Genomic DNA, 16529 nt, shown 5'->3' with positions numbered 1-16529 from the left:
CACTGACCACTGTACTGACCACTATAATTATGGTAAGGCTAACCATGGAAATGACACCTACACATACTATATACACCTACCTCTGTACTTATTACTTTTTGTAACAATTCTACTGACCAGTGGACTGACAACTAGTTTCAAAGGTATTCATCTGTATAATCACAGCACTGACCACTTAAATGACTAGCATACTAGCCACTGTATGACTGCTGCACTGACCTGTCGTAGCCTGCGTGCCGTACATTTTACTCTCTGTGTTCTGCCAACTCACTGTCTGGTATTGCGACATAGAGTATAGATTTCTTGTCAAACTTTCTTTCTGGACCAATCAGGGTCACAGGGTTTGGGATGAGACAAACTGAAATGCTTAAAATGGCAGCAGGATTGAACCAATCGTGTGCTCTTGATTCTGATCTGTAACCATGGTAACCAGGAGCACAAGTTAGCTGCTTCTGGATTTGGAAAAAAAAAAATCATAGTGAAATAGAAATGAGACAGTACCAGACCAGAGTTAACCTAGAATACAGTATACAGAGGGAAATGCACCCTGACCGTACCCTCTGACCTCCTCTAACTCCCTCTGACCCCTTCTGACCCCTCTGACCCCTCTGACCTTCTTTGACCTCCTGTGACTGTTAGTGATGGGCTATCTATACCAAATACTGATATATCAATACTGACTGAGATATCAAAAAATATCGATTCTTATGGAAAAAGTTTGATAACTAAATTTTGAATAAAATTTTATCTAATTTTTGAAATATATTAGTTCATCTACAAATATATGCTACCAGTTGTAAGTCTGGATACACCTTGTCATTTTTAATTTAATTATTTATTTATTTTTTTTATGTTTAGCACTTTCTATATTTTAGATATACACAGAAGACACCAAATAAATGAAGCAGATGTATTGGATTATGTAGCAAAGGAAACAAGTTAATTAAGTCTAAATATGTGTTATGTTTTATATTCAAATCCTCAAAGTATCCACCCTTTGCTTTATCAACAGCGCTGCAAACCCTTGTCCTTCTCTCAGTGAGTTTCTTTATGAAGTCACCTGAAATGGTTTTCACTTCACAGCTGTGCCATGTCAGGGTTCATAAGCAGAATGCCAAGAGAGTGCAAAGCAGTGATCAAAGCAAAGGGTAAAGGGTTTTTTGAAGAGCACATTTGTGTGTGTGACTTCACACATTTTTGTTTATTACATTCCAGATGTGTCATTCATAGTTTTGATGCCTTCAGTGAGAATCCACATTCAATAAAATGTGTGTCTAAACCTTTTACTGTAGTATATATTATTTTTGAAAACAAAACTCATGGTATGACCCATCACTCCTGTGCACATGAGGGAAGAGGGTCTTATGCTGTGTGCTTATTTTGCTTGTGAGTCATTCTTTTCTTTTACGTCTAATCCTCTGAACAACACCAGTCCAAACTTTTATCATTCAAGGTTTTCACTATACGTAGCTGCATGAATGTGGTTTGCAATTGTCAATGTAAAATCATTTCAAGTTTTTCAAAAATATAAAATGTCTGTAATCTGTTTCCTTCTGTTTTTGGGTGCTTTTATTACACTAAACACATTTAAATAGTGAAACCTTACTGTATGCGGGCTTGCCTCTCCACAAACCTGACCTACCATTTGGCCTAGAGGAGGGCAGCCTGGCTAACTGTCTCCATGAAGATGCTAGAGGTTTTGCCTGGAATGTTCCAAAGAATGGCACACAACTTCCCTATTTCCGTGTTTGGCTTTACCGCCCGTTTCCATGGAGATATGCGCCATTGAAATGTTACGCAGTGGTGCTTTAACAGTCAAATTCAGTTGATTGTACAGCCCTGGCCCTATACCAGTAGGCTTCTTCTGGTGGTATCAGGCTTCTCAGCTGTTCTACTCTGCATTTATTACAATGACAACAATGGCACTTAGGGATATTTTACTTCTGAGATATTAACTGTAACACATAAGTTATTTAGATCACCATGTTATCTTTCATTATTTTGAAAATGCTATATTCTTCCAAAACAACGCATTAACATGTTTTTATAAGTTTCATTTTCTTTTTTGATGCACTGAGTCTCCTCTCCCTTGTCGCTCCATGTTAAGTCACTCCCCTTTCAGAGCCCTGTCACAACACAATCAGTGTGCATCCCACTGATGAAACTGCTGCACACACAACTGTCAAGTTGTGCACAGTTTTGTATCATGTTTTTGTATATATATTTGGAGAATTGTCATGCAGGTGACGTAGACTTGTGGGCAGAGGATTGCACAGAATCTTACAGCTGACCATAAGGAGGGTTTGAATAGAGCCTGGGAGAGAGTGCTAAATTACTCAAACATGCATGGGTGACATCTGAAACCTCTTCAGGCATGTTTTTGATGCGGGAACAAGATTATAAAATAAAAGCTAAAAAACATATAACATGAAAGCTAAAAAAAAATATATTTTTTTTTTTTCAAAATACCCCCGCTTTAACTCTTTAGTTGGTTTAGGCTGGTGCTTCATTCAAGCCTGTTTATGACCTGTCCAGATGTGGCCTTTTAGCTTTGGTCATATGTCGTCCTGGGCTGATGTTTGTGTGAATCTGCTCTGTTGTCAGTCCTGACGGTATGTATCTCTTTGTACATTGATCTGATTGGTCACAGTTGATCATTACTGTGCCATGTATTTTGTGAGCCTGTAGTTTGGAGAAAGTTGAACAGCTCCTGCTCCTCTGAGTGTGAGGGCCTTTCAGCTGTGGACAGCTGCTGCAGGGACAGTGCAACAAAAGAAGCTCCGGGGGAGGAGTGTGTGTGTGTGTGTGTGGGGGGGGGGGGGGGGGGTTCCTGGTAGACAAAGCACCCCCATCCTCACATACACACATACACACGTTGGGTTTCTATACTTTTCGAGGACATTACATTGACTTGCATTCATTTCCTAGAGACTGGAATGCTGTTACCTCATCAAACATACTCAGAGTTGTGTTTTGTTTCATATCATGTTTGAGTAATCCTACATTATCTCCATCTCTAAAGCTCAAAATGGTCTGTTCCACCGTATGATCTCATCAAGTGGTAGTTTTAAATTTAAGCCTTGAACTGATGTATTACAGTACTTTAGAATAATCATAAGCTGTTGCCTTATTAAAAAAAAAAAAAAAAAAATTCTTTTTATCTTTTTGTTCAGTTCAGAAATTCTCCTTCTCTGGTGCACCCGGGGGGAAGCAGTTTCAACGAGGCTCAAACAATAGCTGTAGCTTCAAAGTTTTCCATTCCAGGGCTGCAAATTATTCAGATGATTCTCATGAAGTTGTATGGAGTGTAAAAACACAGTGGAGCACTTCCTGTATTATCACTTAATGACAGCACAAGGTGAAACTGATGGTTTTCAGTTTGAGAGAAGAGCACAGCCTAAATATGCAGGATTTATGTGTTAAATGTGTGTGAATGAAACAAAACACAACTCCAGGGATGTTTTGGATGAAGAAACAACATTATAAACATGTATATAGGCCCTTTAACCATAGTCACTTGCACAGGCTTAAGCTAACCCAAACCACATCTGAACTTTAGACCATGTTGTTGATCTAATAATAAAGGATTTACGTCATAGGGACCTGATTTGTGTCCCCATAATGGCGGCAGGTCCTCACATTGTGCTAAGTACCAGCTCGCTCTGGCTGCTTAAGGCGGTGAATGTGTTCCGAGCCCCCCGAGTGTGCAGAGGAGGGGTCACGGTGGCCCACTTAAGCACAGGCTGCTCCTCGAAAACTGGGACAAAAGACTCGGAACTATCTGTGCTACGTCACACCAGCACGACTAATGTTATTTTACTATAGCCACAGAGGGGCAGGACTGGCAACCAAGTACTGTCCTCTGATAGTTTTTTATATTTTAAGTGTCATCATATGTAAGAGTCACTGTACATTTTTATTAAAGAAATTGTAGTTGTTTAGTGTTTCCAAAAATAAAATGGAGACTTGACAGGTATGTTTCCTCACAAATCCCACATCATCATTTGATATAAAATGGGTGTAAAACTGAAACAAAATAATCCAAAGCTGAACTAGAACCTAAACCAGTGGTGCAGGTGGGAAGGAGCATTTCCTTCAACAGCCTCCTCCTGATTGGCACTTTGGTTGCTATGATACTCACGGTCAGGATGGGTCTTGGCTCCAAATTCGTTGCTATAACCTCTAGCCTTAATTAGCTTCATTTGGAGCCAAACGCTATGGGTGACGTCAAACTCCCTCAGTCCACTTCTAAACTGGACCAAACCAAGTCATAAACTGAACTCCAACCAGGACCAAACCAAGAAAAGTGTGAGCGTATATAAAAACAAAAAACACACACATACTGTATTAAGCATGGCCTGTCTTATAAAAATACCAAACATTTATTTTGTGCTGACAAAGAAGACACAAAATAATAAACAGTACAAAACATCTGAGTTTTGTTTAGCAGATTACTTTCTAAATATCTAAACTGCCCCCTGCTCAGTTAAAAGTAACCCATTACAAATGCCCTAGTTACTGGAACTGAGTGAAGTACATATGATGAGTAGTTGTACTTTTTGAATAGAAAAAAAAAGCTTACTTGTAATTGGGTATATTGCTAGCAAAGTCATTGTAATTAGTTACATTTCAAATCATGGAGTTACTGAGTACTGTACAAGTCCACAAGTCTCACCACTGTATGTGCTGCTCTCTCTACAAACAAACAACAGCACTGCATTACAAATAATACAATACAGCTGTGTCTTAAAACAATTGCATTCAGCTCAACTCTTTAATTCATCTTGTTTTGTACAAAAGATTGATACAAAAATACAATTAGTACTTTAAGTTGTAATTTTAGTATAAACACACACTTGGCAGTAGTACTTGAGTACATTTACAGCCACAGAACTATACTTTTACATGAGAACAAGTTTCACAATACATCATCAAATTAAAATGCCAATCTAAGCTGGTGCAATGATCAGATCTCAAAGGCGGCAGCTAAAGGGCATGGAACCATGTTCAAATGTTTGTGTCTTCTCCATCATTGTTGTATTTAGTTTAATAATGAGAGATTGTGATGACTACATGGCTTTTGATGGTCCAGTCTGACGGTAGAATGGTGATTATCACAACATCTGTTGCATCCCTCTTTAACAATAGAAGGACCTCTGCCAAACACAAAATAGCCTGACATTTTACAGAAAAATCTTATTGTACCTGTAGTTTACAGTTGTCAAAAAAAAAAGAGATACTAATTGACACTATCGAAACTAGATACTCATTTGAGCAGGTATCGATACTAAACAGCCTTTAGAATGATCTTTAGCTGTATCAGAACAAGTATAAGACCACATAGACTAGTATATACCCATGGACCACTATGGAACCTACCTGGACCACTGAGAGATTACACACATGTAAGTAACCAGAGCCTCTACTCGAGGTGACCACAGCCTTCAGTCACATGTGCTGTCAGCCAAAAGGACAGGGGTTTGGAGCAGAATCCCAGCTGCTGTCAGAGACATTCTCACATTTAACACATTTAAAATGAACTTGAAATGTTTATGCAAGAGGAGCCAGGTCTGTGGTCACTGATCCTAAGTGTTTTTTTACTCTAATGTTGTAATGTGTTTGTTTGTTACAGAAAGTCTGTACAGTTCTGTTGTCTCTTGCGTGCCAGGGACTACAGATGGAAAATGGCCTTTGGGCTAATTCTGGCATATTTGCATTGTAAATTCATTAGTATGGATTGCCCCTTTAAATAAATAAATCAAAATCTAAAGGCCACATGGTAATGTAAGAGAAAGTACATCACGATTTAATGTTGAAAATCACATTCTATTGTCTAAAGAACAAGTGTTTTTATTATCATTCTGTTATTGGCATCGGTACTGAGTATAAAGTCTATTGCATATTATCAAAACCAAGTTTGAAATTTTAGTATCATGACAACACCACTGTAGTTTAGACCTCCATGGAACTCTTGTATTAGCTTATCAGTTCATATATCTCAAATGTTAATACTCCTGGAGTTGTTTACATGTGTAGTCGTTACAAAATCTTACTTTTCAAACATGTATTGCAACTCTAACTGCAATTGTGTAGTCTTATAGTACAAATTGTCAGTACTCCCTTAACCACTGACTTAGCCTGTCGCCTGCATACAGTGCTATGACATCACACACTCTCTCCATCTATAATCCTGTGCATATTCCCGTCCCTCCCTCCCCTGCCCCGGCCTGGCCTGTGTCCGGACACCAGATCCCAGGATTTGAGCCTCTGTCCTGGGCACACGGGGCCTATTCTGGGCCTGTCTGCGCCACAGGGGCCTTAGCAACAGATTGCACTGTTTACCACGGCTCTGTTGTGGTGGGAGTGGGCACACTATTATTTATTGTGGTGAGGGGATCTTTGCATGACCTTTGACCTTTCATGTGTGTACATTGTCTAGCGCTGCTTCCAGGTCCACTCTCAAAATAGTTCATAGTATTGTTACTCATTGCAGTTATAGTATCGCTATGGGGTATGCGTGATTCTTCTTTTGATACTTTAGGCTTAGTCCTCCTGATTTAGTCCCATATTCCTAGACCTGGTTTAGTCCTACCTTAGTCTTGGTTTAGTTCTGTTCCCGGTCTGAATGGTTGTTATACAATAGTTAAAAACTGAGCTGGGGGATAGGTCAGAATTTTGTGATGAAATTTGTCTTTTATACAAATAATCCAATATCATGAAGCAATTAACAATGTATATAAGACTAAAACTAGCACAAAATTCAATGTCTTCTCTCTCAACAGAGAAGTCATTGGAGTTTTTTTTTCTGCTTCAGAAAGTTGTGGAATTAAACAACCAAACACAACTCCAACCCCTCCCCTCAATAGGCTTATAAATCTTTTTCAAAATGGTGAATACAATCTCTTAGATCCCAGTAACAAATCTGGAGAAGCTGATACCTCGGATACCTGCTGCATATCTGATTTACATTAGTAGCAGACTAGGACAGGCATTCAACTACATGAAGTAAGAAACAGTCAGGCAAATATTAGACATGTGTTTGGAAGTTCACTCCAGCAGCGACGATAAACCACAGCACCGTCACAGCAGACTAGCACATGTAGTTTTGTTTTGGCTGCTGTCTTAAAAGTGAAAATTGCTGGAACTTCATTATGTTTGTTTTTTGTTTAATTTGACCCTCAGGCCTCACTAAACCTCAACTCCTCTGCATCTCTCCTCCCCTTTCCTCCTCTTCTTTTCTGCTCCTCTCCTCCCCTTGTCCTCTCTTCTTCTCTGCTTCTCTTCTCCTTTGCTCCTCTGTTCCTCACCGTAGTGGACATTTACGGTGGGTGCTTAACAGAGCCAGCATCACCCATGTGAGCAGAGAAGGCCTGTGGTGGCGCAGAGGTTGTGTTTGGTGATATGTGGTGTATCTTTTGTTCGCATGCACTAGTGAACTTTACAATAAAACACAAGGATGGGCATCTGGCTCTTTAGTTCGTTTGGATCAACTGCCTCCCATAGAGGAGCGTGCTCTAATGGCACCCACACGGCTCTCTATTTCTGATTGAGGGTCATAAACCACATTTCTGCAGATGTGTCTCTCATCTAACTGGAATCAGCTCTTCCAATTAACTAATCGGTCCTTAGAGCAAGATCCATCATTGATCCACTGCCCATAGACAGCCCCTGGTCTGTCCTTGTTGCTGTCAGCATGAGTTGAAGTGCTAGAACTCATGGTACCCGTAGTTGTAGTAGTATATGTTGCATTATAGTAGCAGTATTAAGAGTTGTAGTAGTGGTAGCAGAAGTATAAAGGAGTGTATGAAGAGCGCGGGCAAGTTACAGGTCAGATGTTTAATGCCATACTGTGGAACATTTAAGGCAAAGTATCAATACATCCCCATACCAAAAAGCAAGTAGAACAACTCCCACCAAAAAGTTAAATAGTGGTACTTTAAACATTTTAGTCTCAGCTGTCATAATGTAATCTTCTACATCACAAATGTAACCATTCCAAAAAAAAAAAAAAAAAAAAAAAAGAAAAGAAAAGGAAAAAAGTTACAAGATTTTGAAAACAAATTTGAATGTTTCTTCAAATTCATTCTCTCCTCATTCTACTCATTTAAACAGAACACCCTGATGTATATGTGTGTGTGCTCTGCTCCTCACTTCCTGTTTCCTGCTTCCTGTTGCAGAGGAAGGCGAGTATTTCCTGAAAGTCCTGATCCCAAGTTACGCGGCAGGCTCCATCATCGGGAAGGGGGGCCAGACCATCGTCCAGCTGCAGAAGGAGACCGGAGCCACTATCAAACTGTCCAAATCCAAAGACTTCTATCCTGGTAAGACATATGGAATAACTGCCCAATAAGATGCATTCAAGACTAGGATGTGATGATGTCATAATTTGAGAGGCAGGGTTGTAAGAAGGTCCCAGCATCCGGAGACATGAACTCTATGATAGTGTTGTCCATTCCACTTTATTCCAGTCCAGTCTGCCTATGCTTCTGTTGTAGGGAGTACTATACCTCTGATGACATAGGCCAAGGTTGAGCTGGCAGTGAGTCATGTAGTAGTAGCAGTATTAATGGTAGAAATAGTAGTAGCAGTAGTTGTTGTAGAAGCAGCAGTAGGGGTAGTAGTAATAGTACTAGTAGGAGGAATGTCAGTGGTAGCAATAGTTGTACTGGTAGTGGTAGTAGTGGTTGTGGTAGCAGTAGTAGTGTAGTAGTAACACTATTACGAGTGCTACCAGCAGTAGTAATAGTAGTAATAGCAGTAACAGTAGTGGTTGTTTTTCATCAGCACCCTGTTAAAATGCAGAATACAAACAAAAACAAACAAAACAAATAACCACATGGGTCTATTTAAACCACTGAAAACAGGAGCAGGTGTGAGTATAAATGTTTATCACCAGCTTATTAAAGTGCATTAGTGGCTCCAATCTATCCAGTTTAGCATGTCCTTCAAATGTATTCCATTTTTGGGAAGCAAAATAACCAAAAGCTTTTTCCCCATTTCAGTTCTAATGCAGCCAATTTTTAGATGTAGGCAATCATAAGATCTTGTATAAAAAGTTCCTGTAACAAAGTTCAGCAAGTGAGATATTGAGTCACTCTGTCGTCGTAGTCTCTTTTAAATACATTTTATACAGTGTTCTCTTCTGAAAGTGATGACCAACTTTTTCAAACATTAAACCATATCATTATTTGTTTGTTTAACCTTTATCTTTTCAATGACAACAATCACGTCTTTGGGGTTGAATAATTACCACATTTTGGGCCCCTGTCTGTCATGGGGGCCTGTACTCTGGGCCGCTGTCTGTCATGGGCCCTTGGTGGACGACACAGATCTGCTCTCTGTGTGGTTGTAGCGCCTGCAGAGGTGTGATGTCTGCGTTACCTCAGCCAATTACAGCAGGAGCCTCAGCGAGCACACCCAGAGTAGCCCCTCCCCCCTCTGAGGAGCTGAGCCCTGAATGTAGATGAGCTCCCACCACCTGCTGAGGGCCCGAGACAGAGGCTGGGTCCAGAAAGAGCTCGCAGTGCTGCCTCCGCTCTGGGCATCTGTATGCTAATGACACTGCCTCCTTCCTGAGTCACTATCAAAAGGGGCACCTGCTGTGAGGGCCGCACACAGGGAACGCACACAGGGGCCGACACAGGGGCCATTCTGCACACACTTCCTCTGCTCACAGCTGACTTTGCTGAGGTTTTGTCCCATAAATGTGTTGACTAACCCAGGCTCCATCTGCGCCGCTGGGCTGAGGACGAGTTGAAGAGTAGTTGTAGCAGTGGAGTGGTGTTTGTCTGGGATTTAATACAGATTTTATCAGTAGTTATTTAGTTTACTATTCACACACTCACATGCTCAGAAACACAAATCTGATGGCATGAGGACACATTGGAGTGACGAAATATTATCTGAGAGCTCCTCTGTGACATGTAACCTTGTCTGACCTCTACCCTTATTCTTCCGTCTCATCTACCACTCTCTCTTTCTCTTTCTCTCTCAAAGATTACTCTCTGTGTGTTCCTCTCCCCTCTCTTTCATGACCACTCCTCATCTCTCTCTTCTCTCTCTCTCTCTTTCTCCTCTCTCTCTTTCTCTCAACATTACTCTTTCTCTCTCAATCTGTCTCCTCATTTTCACTCCCTTCCTTCCTCTCTCTCCTCTTCTCCCTTTTTTCTCTCTCTCTCCTTCTCTTCATCCGTTCTTTCTCCTCCCCCCTCTCTCTCTTGATGTTTCTCTTCCTATCTCTCCTATCTCCAACTCCCCACCATTCCTCTTTCCCCTCTCAGCATACATCCCGACCAGTGCATCTCTTCCAGCTCTTTAGCCGGCGACCTGTCAACATGTGAGCATGTAGCACAGGGCTCTATTAAGTGTATGTGCTGCATGTGCTAGCACCGCTCATTCATGCTAGTCCCAAATATATCAACCATGTTCGCTAACAGTATGCTAGCACTCGTGAGAGGAGACAAAAATAACCCAGGAGTAATAAGCTGCAGTGTAGTATAGCACTTTTCATTCACTCATTCACTGAGGTTGAGATACTGAAAGGATTTGAACCCTCAACATCTCAATTATAGGACAGTCTCTGCTGCCTGTGCCGCTATGGTCCTCTATAAAAGATACTACTGATTTTATGGAGAGGTGTTAGGAATTTCAGATTCATTCATATTCACATTACTATAGTACACTAAGTAACTTTACCTCACCTGCTTGTCTTTGTGGAGGTGTCATTGCTTTGTCTTAAATGTTCCACAGTATGGCATTAAAATAAAGGCTTGCATTTATTCCATCACTCTTCTGCACAGATCTGACCTGTAACTTGGTTTAGTAGCACCACCGACTTCTCTCCATGGATAGATATGTTTGCCATACTTGGGATCATTCCAGGCAAAGGAAAAACACTTCCACTGAGATGAGCAGATGACCCCCACCTGAAAAGTTACATAGTGGACCTTTAAGAGAAAGAAAGAGTTTTTAAAAAGAAAATGATAAAAAGAGTGAAACGTGATTTAAAGCCCCACAATGTAACTTTTTGTCCAAAAAATAGATTGAAATAAAAACCATTTGTTATTCTTTTTTACATTTTGAATGTTTTATTGCACTGAAAATTGTTAATAAAAACCCAAATGCTTTAAATGTACAGTGCAGTTGCCATGGTGCAGCAGAGCACGTGGACATCTGTGGTCCTAGTCCTGTCCTGTCTCATCAGACTGGTTCATTCTACCACAAAGAACTGAAATATTTTGAATTCAAGTGTAGGACAGCCATACATGTAACAAAGGCAGAGATATTACTACATCAGTATTACAAAAAACATGATCTACTCAACGTTTTGGAGCTTTCTACCATGTTATAATGTTGTTCCTTCATCAAACACATCTGAAGAGGTTTTAGATGTCATCAGTGCATGTTTGAGTAATTTGGTAAACTCTCCTGGGTCCTATTTGAACCCTATGGTTTATTTCAATTTTAACATATATATATATATTTTTAGAACCCTATGGTTAACTGTCTGTGTAATCCCTCAGTCGTCTAGGCCTGATCCATACTAAAACCCAAAAGTAAAATCTGTCAACTGGACAAAAGTTGTAGGAGTGAAGACATTTAGCTGCTTATCCTATGGTTAGCTGTAAAATTCTGTCCAGTGCTCCACTCAAAAACCCATGCTCCCATGCAACAATTCTCCATAAATATACAAAACAATATACTACAACATAACAAACCTGATGCGATGTACAGTAGTTTCATTAGCGGAATGCGCTATCCTGAAGGGGTTTTCATGTTTTTCAGTGCAAAAAAACAAAACAAAAAACAAACATGCATTTATTTTTGTGTATTTTTTGGATGTATCATTTTGCATTGACAGGCTTAAAGTGCACATTTAAGCATCTGTCTCCTGCTTATCTCCGTTGTGAATATTTAAAAGTAATGTAATGTCCCGGACGTTTAGAGTAGGTCAGGGCGCCATGACAACAGATGCCCCCCCCCCCCCCCCCCACGTCCCCCCTTAAAAAAACAGCAAGTCCACTTGTCCTTCAGATATGTTAAAATAGGTTATGGTTAGGGTTTAAAAAGATGGTATTTTTCTTCTATGGGGTATTAATTGCCAACACATATATTTAAATCACCTTTTTTCACCTTTTATTGTTTTGAAAATGCTGTCTTTGCTGAAAACAACTTACTAATATGCTGAGTCACTCCCCCTTCAGAGCGCTATCACAACACAATCAGTGTGAATCCTGCTAATGAAACTACTGCACAGCATATCACATCAGGTTTGTCACATTACAGTTTTATATCATGCTTTTGTATATTTATGGACAATTATCATGCAAGTGACGTAGGCTTGTGGGCGGACCACTGGGCAGGATCTTACAGCTAACCGGAAAGACGGTTCAAATAGTCCCCAGGAGAGATCGCTAGATTACTCAAACATGGATAGATGACTTATGAAACCACTTCAGGCATGTTTTTGATAAGGGAGCAATGTTATAACATGGTAGAAAGCTCAAATAAGTAGATTTTGCATAATATCTTCTATTTTAATTATGGCTAAGCAAGTGGTTACAGTATCAGTCTTCAGGAAATTACTTTCATTACAATCATAGTCATTATAATGTCCTCAAAAAGCATGGAAACCCAACGTGTGTGTGTATATAAGTGCCACACATGTTGATCTTGTGGTCCCTCAGTGCGTTCCTCTGTCACTATAGCACAGCTGTGGGGGCCACCATTTTGTGCTCCCCTAATCCCTGTCTGATTGCACTTGTAGTCCGTTAATGTCCCTGATGCAGGCTCCATCAACATGGCCGAATTCTGCCTAAGCCTCTTATGCTGTAAGCTCCGCGCCGCTACGGAAACCAAAACATGCCATACTGACTTTACATGCAAAGAGAACTCAGAGTCCGCTAAACAACCCAATTCAAATTATCTTTGCCCCAAAACCTTGACCACTTGTTCCAGTCTACAGCAGGTCAATGGGGCTATGAGATGTTCAGAGACGTCTAGTAATTTAGCATACTAAAACTGCATGGCTGTAATTGTTAATAAAAAATGTCTATCAAACATATAACCACACTTTTGGCAGAAAGAGATATACCATAGCATTTGATTTTCAGACCTGTGACGAACTGTGTTACTCATAAGTTATTTGCTCTCCACAGCACAAACACAAACAAACACACTGAAGCACTGGTTGTTTTTACTTTCACTTTAGCGTGGCTGACCAAACTAAAACATGTGCTAGTCAGGGGTGGAGGAACTGTAGTTTGTTTTACCTCCGTTGATCTAAAACGAATGAGCAAATATCCAAACACATGCCTAATATTTTTCTTGCTGCTTCTTACCTCATGCAGTTGAATGCCTCTACTAGTCTGTAAATTAGACTGTGTTGTTGCATGCAGCAGGTATCCAAATACATATTGGCTTTTCCAGATCTACTATTGGGATGTTTGAGATTCAAACCATGACACCTCAGTAACAGTTCCCGGGTTTACATGCATTTTGATAAATTGGACTCACTGGTTTAAATGTGCGTATGTTACCAGTTCTGTGCACCATGTCATGTCATGAGGGCCTCTATGTGTTTTTAAATTCTATATATCTTCACCACTATACTGTTTCATTCTCACATTCATCTCTCTAGATCTCACAGCAATTTTTATTTAGCCTCATTCATGTTCCTTCACTCCTCAGTGCATTAGCAGGCAATAGTTTCTGGCTTGCAGTCAAATGTTGTATTCGATGCAGACAGAGCACAGGTCTGAGTGCTGTTTTATACTGTGCTCTGTGAGGAGGAAACACTTCTTTTGTAAAGCTGTGTCCTCAGTTTCAGGAGCAGAACTTCCCCTTAAGTGTGAATCTAACCAGAGCCACAGTGTAACACAACAGTGAGGACCAGTCTGAGCTGAGGAGCTGAGGCTCTCACCGCAGATCAATAGCTCTTCATCTGAGCGCCGCGTGTTTAGACTTTTAATCAGGCACAGCTGAGGACCCCACAGGGACCTGCCATAACCCACAGCTGAAGGCCCCACAGGGGCCTGAGGGATCAATGCAACTCCCTCCTCTGCTCCTTTCCTTCTCTGCTCCTGTCCTTTTCTGCTCCTCTCCTCCTCTGCACTGCTCCTGTCCCTCTCTGCTCCACTGCCCCTCTCCTCCCCTGGTCCTCTCCTCCCCTGGTCCTCTCCTCTGGTCCTCTCCTATGGTCCTCTCCTTTGGTTCTCTCCTCCGGCCCTCTCCTCTTCTGCTCCTTTCCTCCTCTCCTCTTCCAGTCCTCACCTCCCCTCTCCTCACCTCCCCTCTCTTCTGCTCCTCTCCTCCTTTCCTCCTCTCCTCCTCTGCTCCTCTTCTGCTCAGCTCCTTTGCTCCTCTCCTCCTCCTCCTCTGCTCTGCTACTCTGGTCGTATGGTCCTGTTCTCCTGTGGTCCTCTGATAATGTGGTGATTTGCAGGGGTTGCACTTTTAGATAGATAGAGATGAGACACTGGTAATAACTGGTAATATCACATTTGTTGTTTTGAGACACACAATCTACTGAATGATTCTGTAGAACAAAGTCACAAAGTGTCAAAGAAAGATGAGAAAAAAGCATCTCACAACAAAAGCCACAAATATTAAAGCAGATCAAAACATCTGTAGTAGCAGCTGCAGCAGGAGTAATAGTTGCAGTAGTAGTAGTCGTAGTAGTAGTAGTGGTGCTGGTGGCTCTGCAAAGCAGAGCTGTACAAGCCCAAGTGTTCCCTCTGTCCTGCACAATGGCTCCACAGCCCTCTGAGGACAATGGCCCCTCTGACCCGGTCACGTGTGTATGCGTATGTGTGTATGTGTATGTGTGTGTGTCTGTGTGTGTGTGTCAGGGGGGGTTGGGGGTGTGTCCCATCTGTCTGACACATCTGCAGCACTGCGCCTCTGAACGCGGAGGAGCGCCCCCTTTTGTCCACGTCATAAAGTGATGTTTGCATCGATGACAAATACAGGCAACAGCTGTGACCCCGGGGTGGCCTTTGATGACAGAGGACACAGGACAGGAGACAAGAAGAAGAGGAGAACAGGGGAGAAGAGGGCAAGGGACAGGAGCAGAGGAGGACGGGGCGAAGGAGGAGAAAGGACACAAGCAGAGAAGGACAGGGACAGAGGACAGGAGCAGAGGACAGAAACAGGGGAGGAGAAAGGACAGGAGCAGAGGACAGGGACAGAAGACAGGAGAAGAGGACAGCAGAGCACATGGACAGAGGTCAGGAGTAGAGGACAGGAGCGAAGAACAGGAGCAGAGGACAGGAGAAGAGGACAGGAAAAGAGGACATGGACAGAGCAGGACAAGTGCAAACAACAAGAGCAGAGGACAGGTGCAGATTAAGGTAGGGACAGAGGAGGACAGGAATAGAGGCAGACAGAGGACAGGAGAAGAGGACAGGGATGGAGAACAGGAGTAGAGAACAGAGACAGTGGATTGGAGCAGAGGACAGGAACAGAGCAGGACAGGAACAGAGCAGGACAGGAGCAGAGGACAGGAGAAGAGGACATGGACAGAGCAGGACAGGAACAGAGGACAGGAACAGAGGACAGGAGAAGAGGACAGGAGCAGTCTTTGCTGCAGTCTGGTGCCTCCTTGAAATCTCCTGGTCCACGCAGGTTTGCAGTATGGGCTGCGTTGCCATGGCGACTGCAGTGGTCCTGATGTGGGAGAATCACCTGTTGCCATGGTGATGAGAGCTCCACACCCGTTGCCATGGAAACTCTCCGGCTGGACCCATCCCCCTCAGCAGGTACAAGGAGCCATGAGGGGTGGGCTCAGGGCTGTCTTGTTGTACAGCGGGAGGGCATCCTTATTAGTTTATTTGGCCTGGGTGTGCAGGCTTTAGACCAGGCGGGCTAAAATGTTGGCAGTAATCGTAATGCAGATGTTTTGACCTGATTAAAGATGCAATGCGCAAATTTTCTGGTAGAAGGTCCATTACCTGGTGTTCAACGGTAAACTTATCTACCTTTCATTCAATTAGCGTTTTCATTATATTGCCAAAATAGTTGCTTTTGGTGGAGTACCTAGCTTGTTTCCATGGAGATTGACAACTTTAACTTGTCACCACTCACTACTCACAAGTTATTTGTTCTTATACAACATATGCTTGGTGGGTGCTCGTTGAAGGGACTGTAGTTTGTCATCACGACTAAATAGAGGTGTGCAATATTCAAATTGTGATACAATATTGCTGTCATGGTCTACTATATTTATATATCTCAATTTCTTTTGTATCTTGTAGCATTTTTTATTTTATTTTTTGTTACCGCACTACAATTTTGTTGCTTATTTAGTGGAAGGAAACTTTATGCACTACTCATACATATACATATTCATTTAATTCATTTTCTTGATTAAAATCAAGATCAGGCGTGTTATAGCAGTGGTCCCCAACCTTTATATCACCGCGGACCGGCCAACGCTTTTTGCTAATTTGCATTCTGGGTCATTTTGGTGAAATTGCCTTTGTTCTGACCTCTCCAAATTAAAATAATTGGGGTCTTTGTAAAGGTAACAC

At 41.7% G+C, this 16529-nt stretch overlaps 1 protein-coding gene across 2 annotated transcripts in view; it reads left to right on the top strand.

Moving 5' to 3' along the window:
* The window catches only part of nova2 (NOVA alternative splicing regulator 2), a 44271-nt gene that overhangs the window by 3785 nt on the left and 23957 nt on the right, over positions 1–16529 (top strand). For both annotated transcript variants that reach the window (XM_033976982.2, XM_033976981.2), the window contains one exon: positions 8178–8321. In XM_033976982.2, the coding sequence (XP_033832873.1) occupies positions 8178–8321 (144 nt within the window). The remainder of the gene's footprint in view (positions 1–8177; positions 8322–16529) is intronic.

Source organism: Periophthalmus magnuspinnatus, chromosome 13, assembly GCF_009829125.3.
Source record: "Periophthalmus magnuspinnatus isolate fPerMag1 chromosome 13, fPerMag1.2.pri, whole genome shotgun sequence".
NCBI lineage: Eukaryota > Metazoa > Chordata > Actinopteri > Gobiiformes > Gobiidae > Periophthalmus > Periophthalmus magnuspinnatus.
This window is presented reverse-complemented; position numbering and strand designations above follow the sequence as displayed.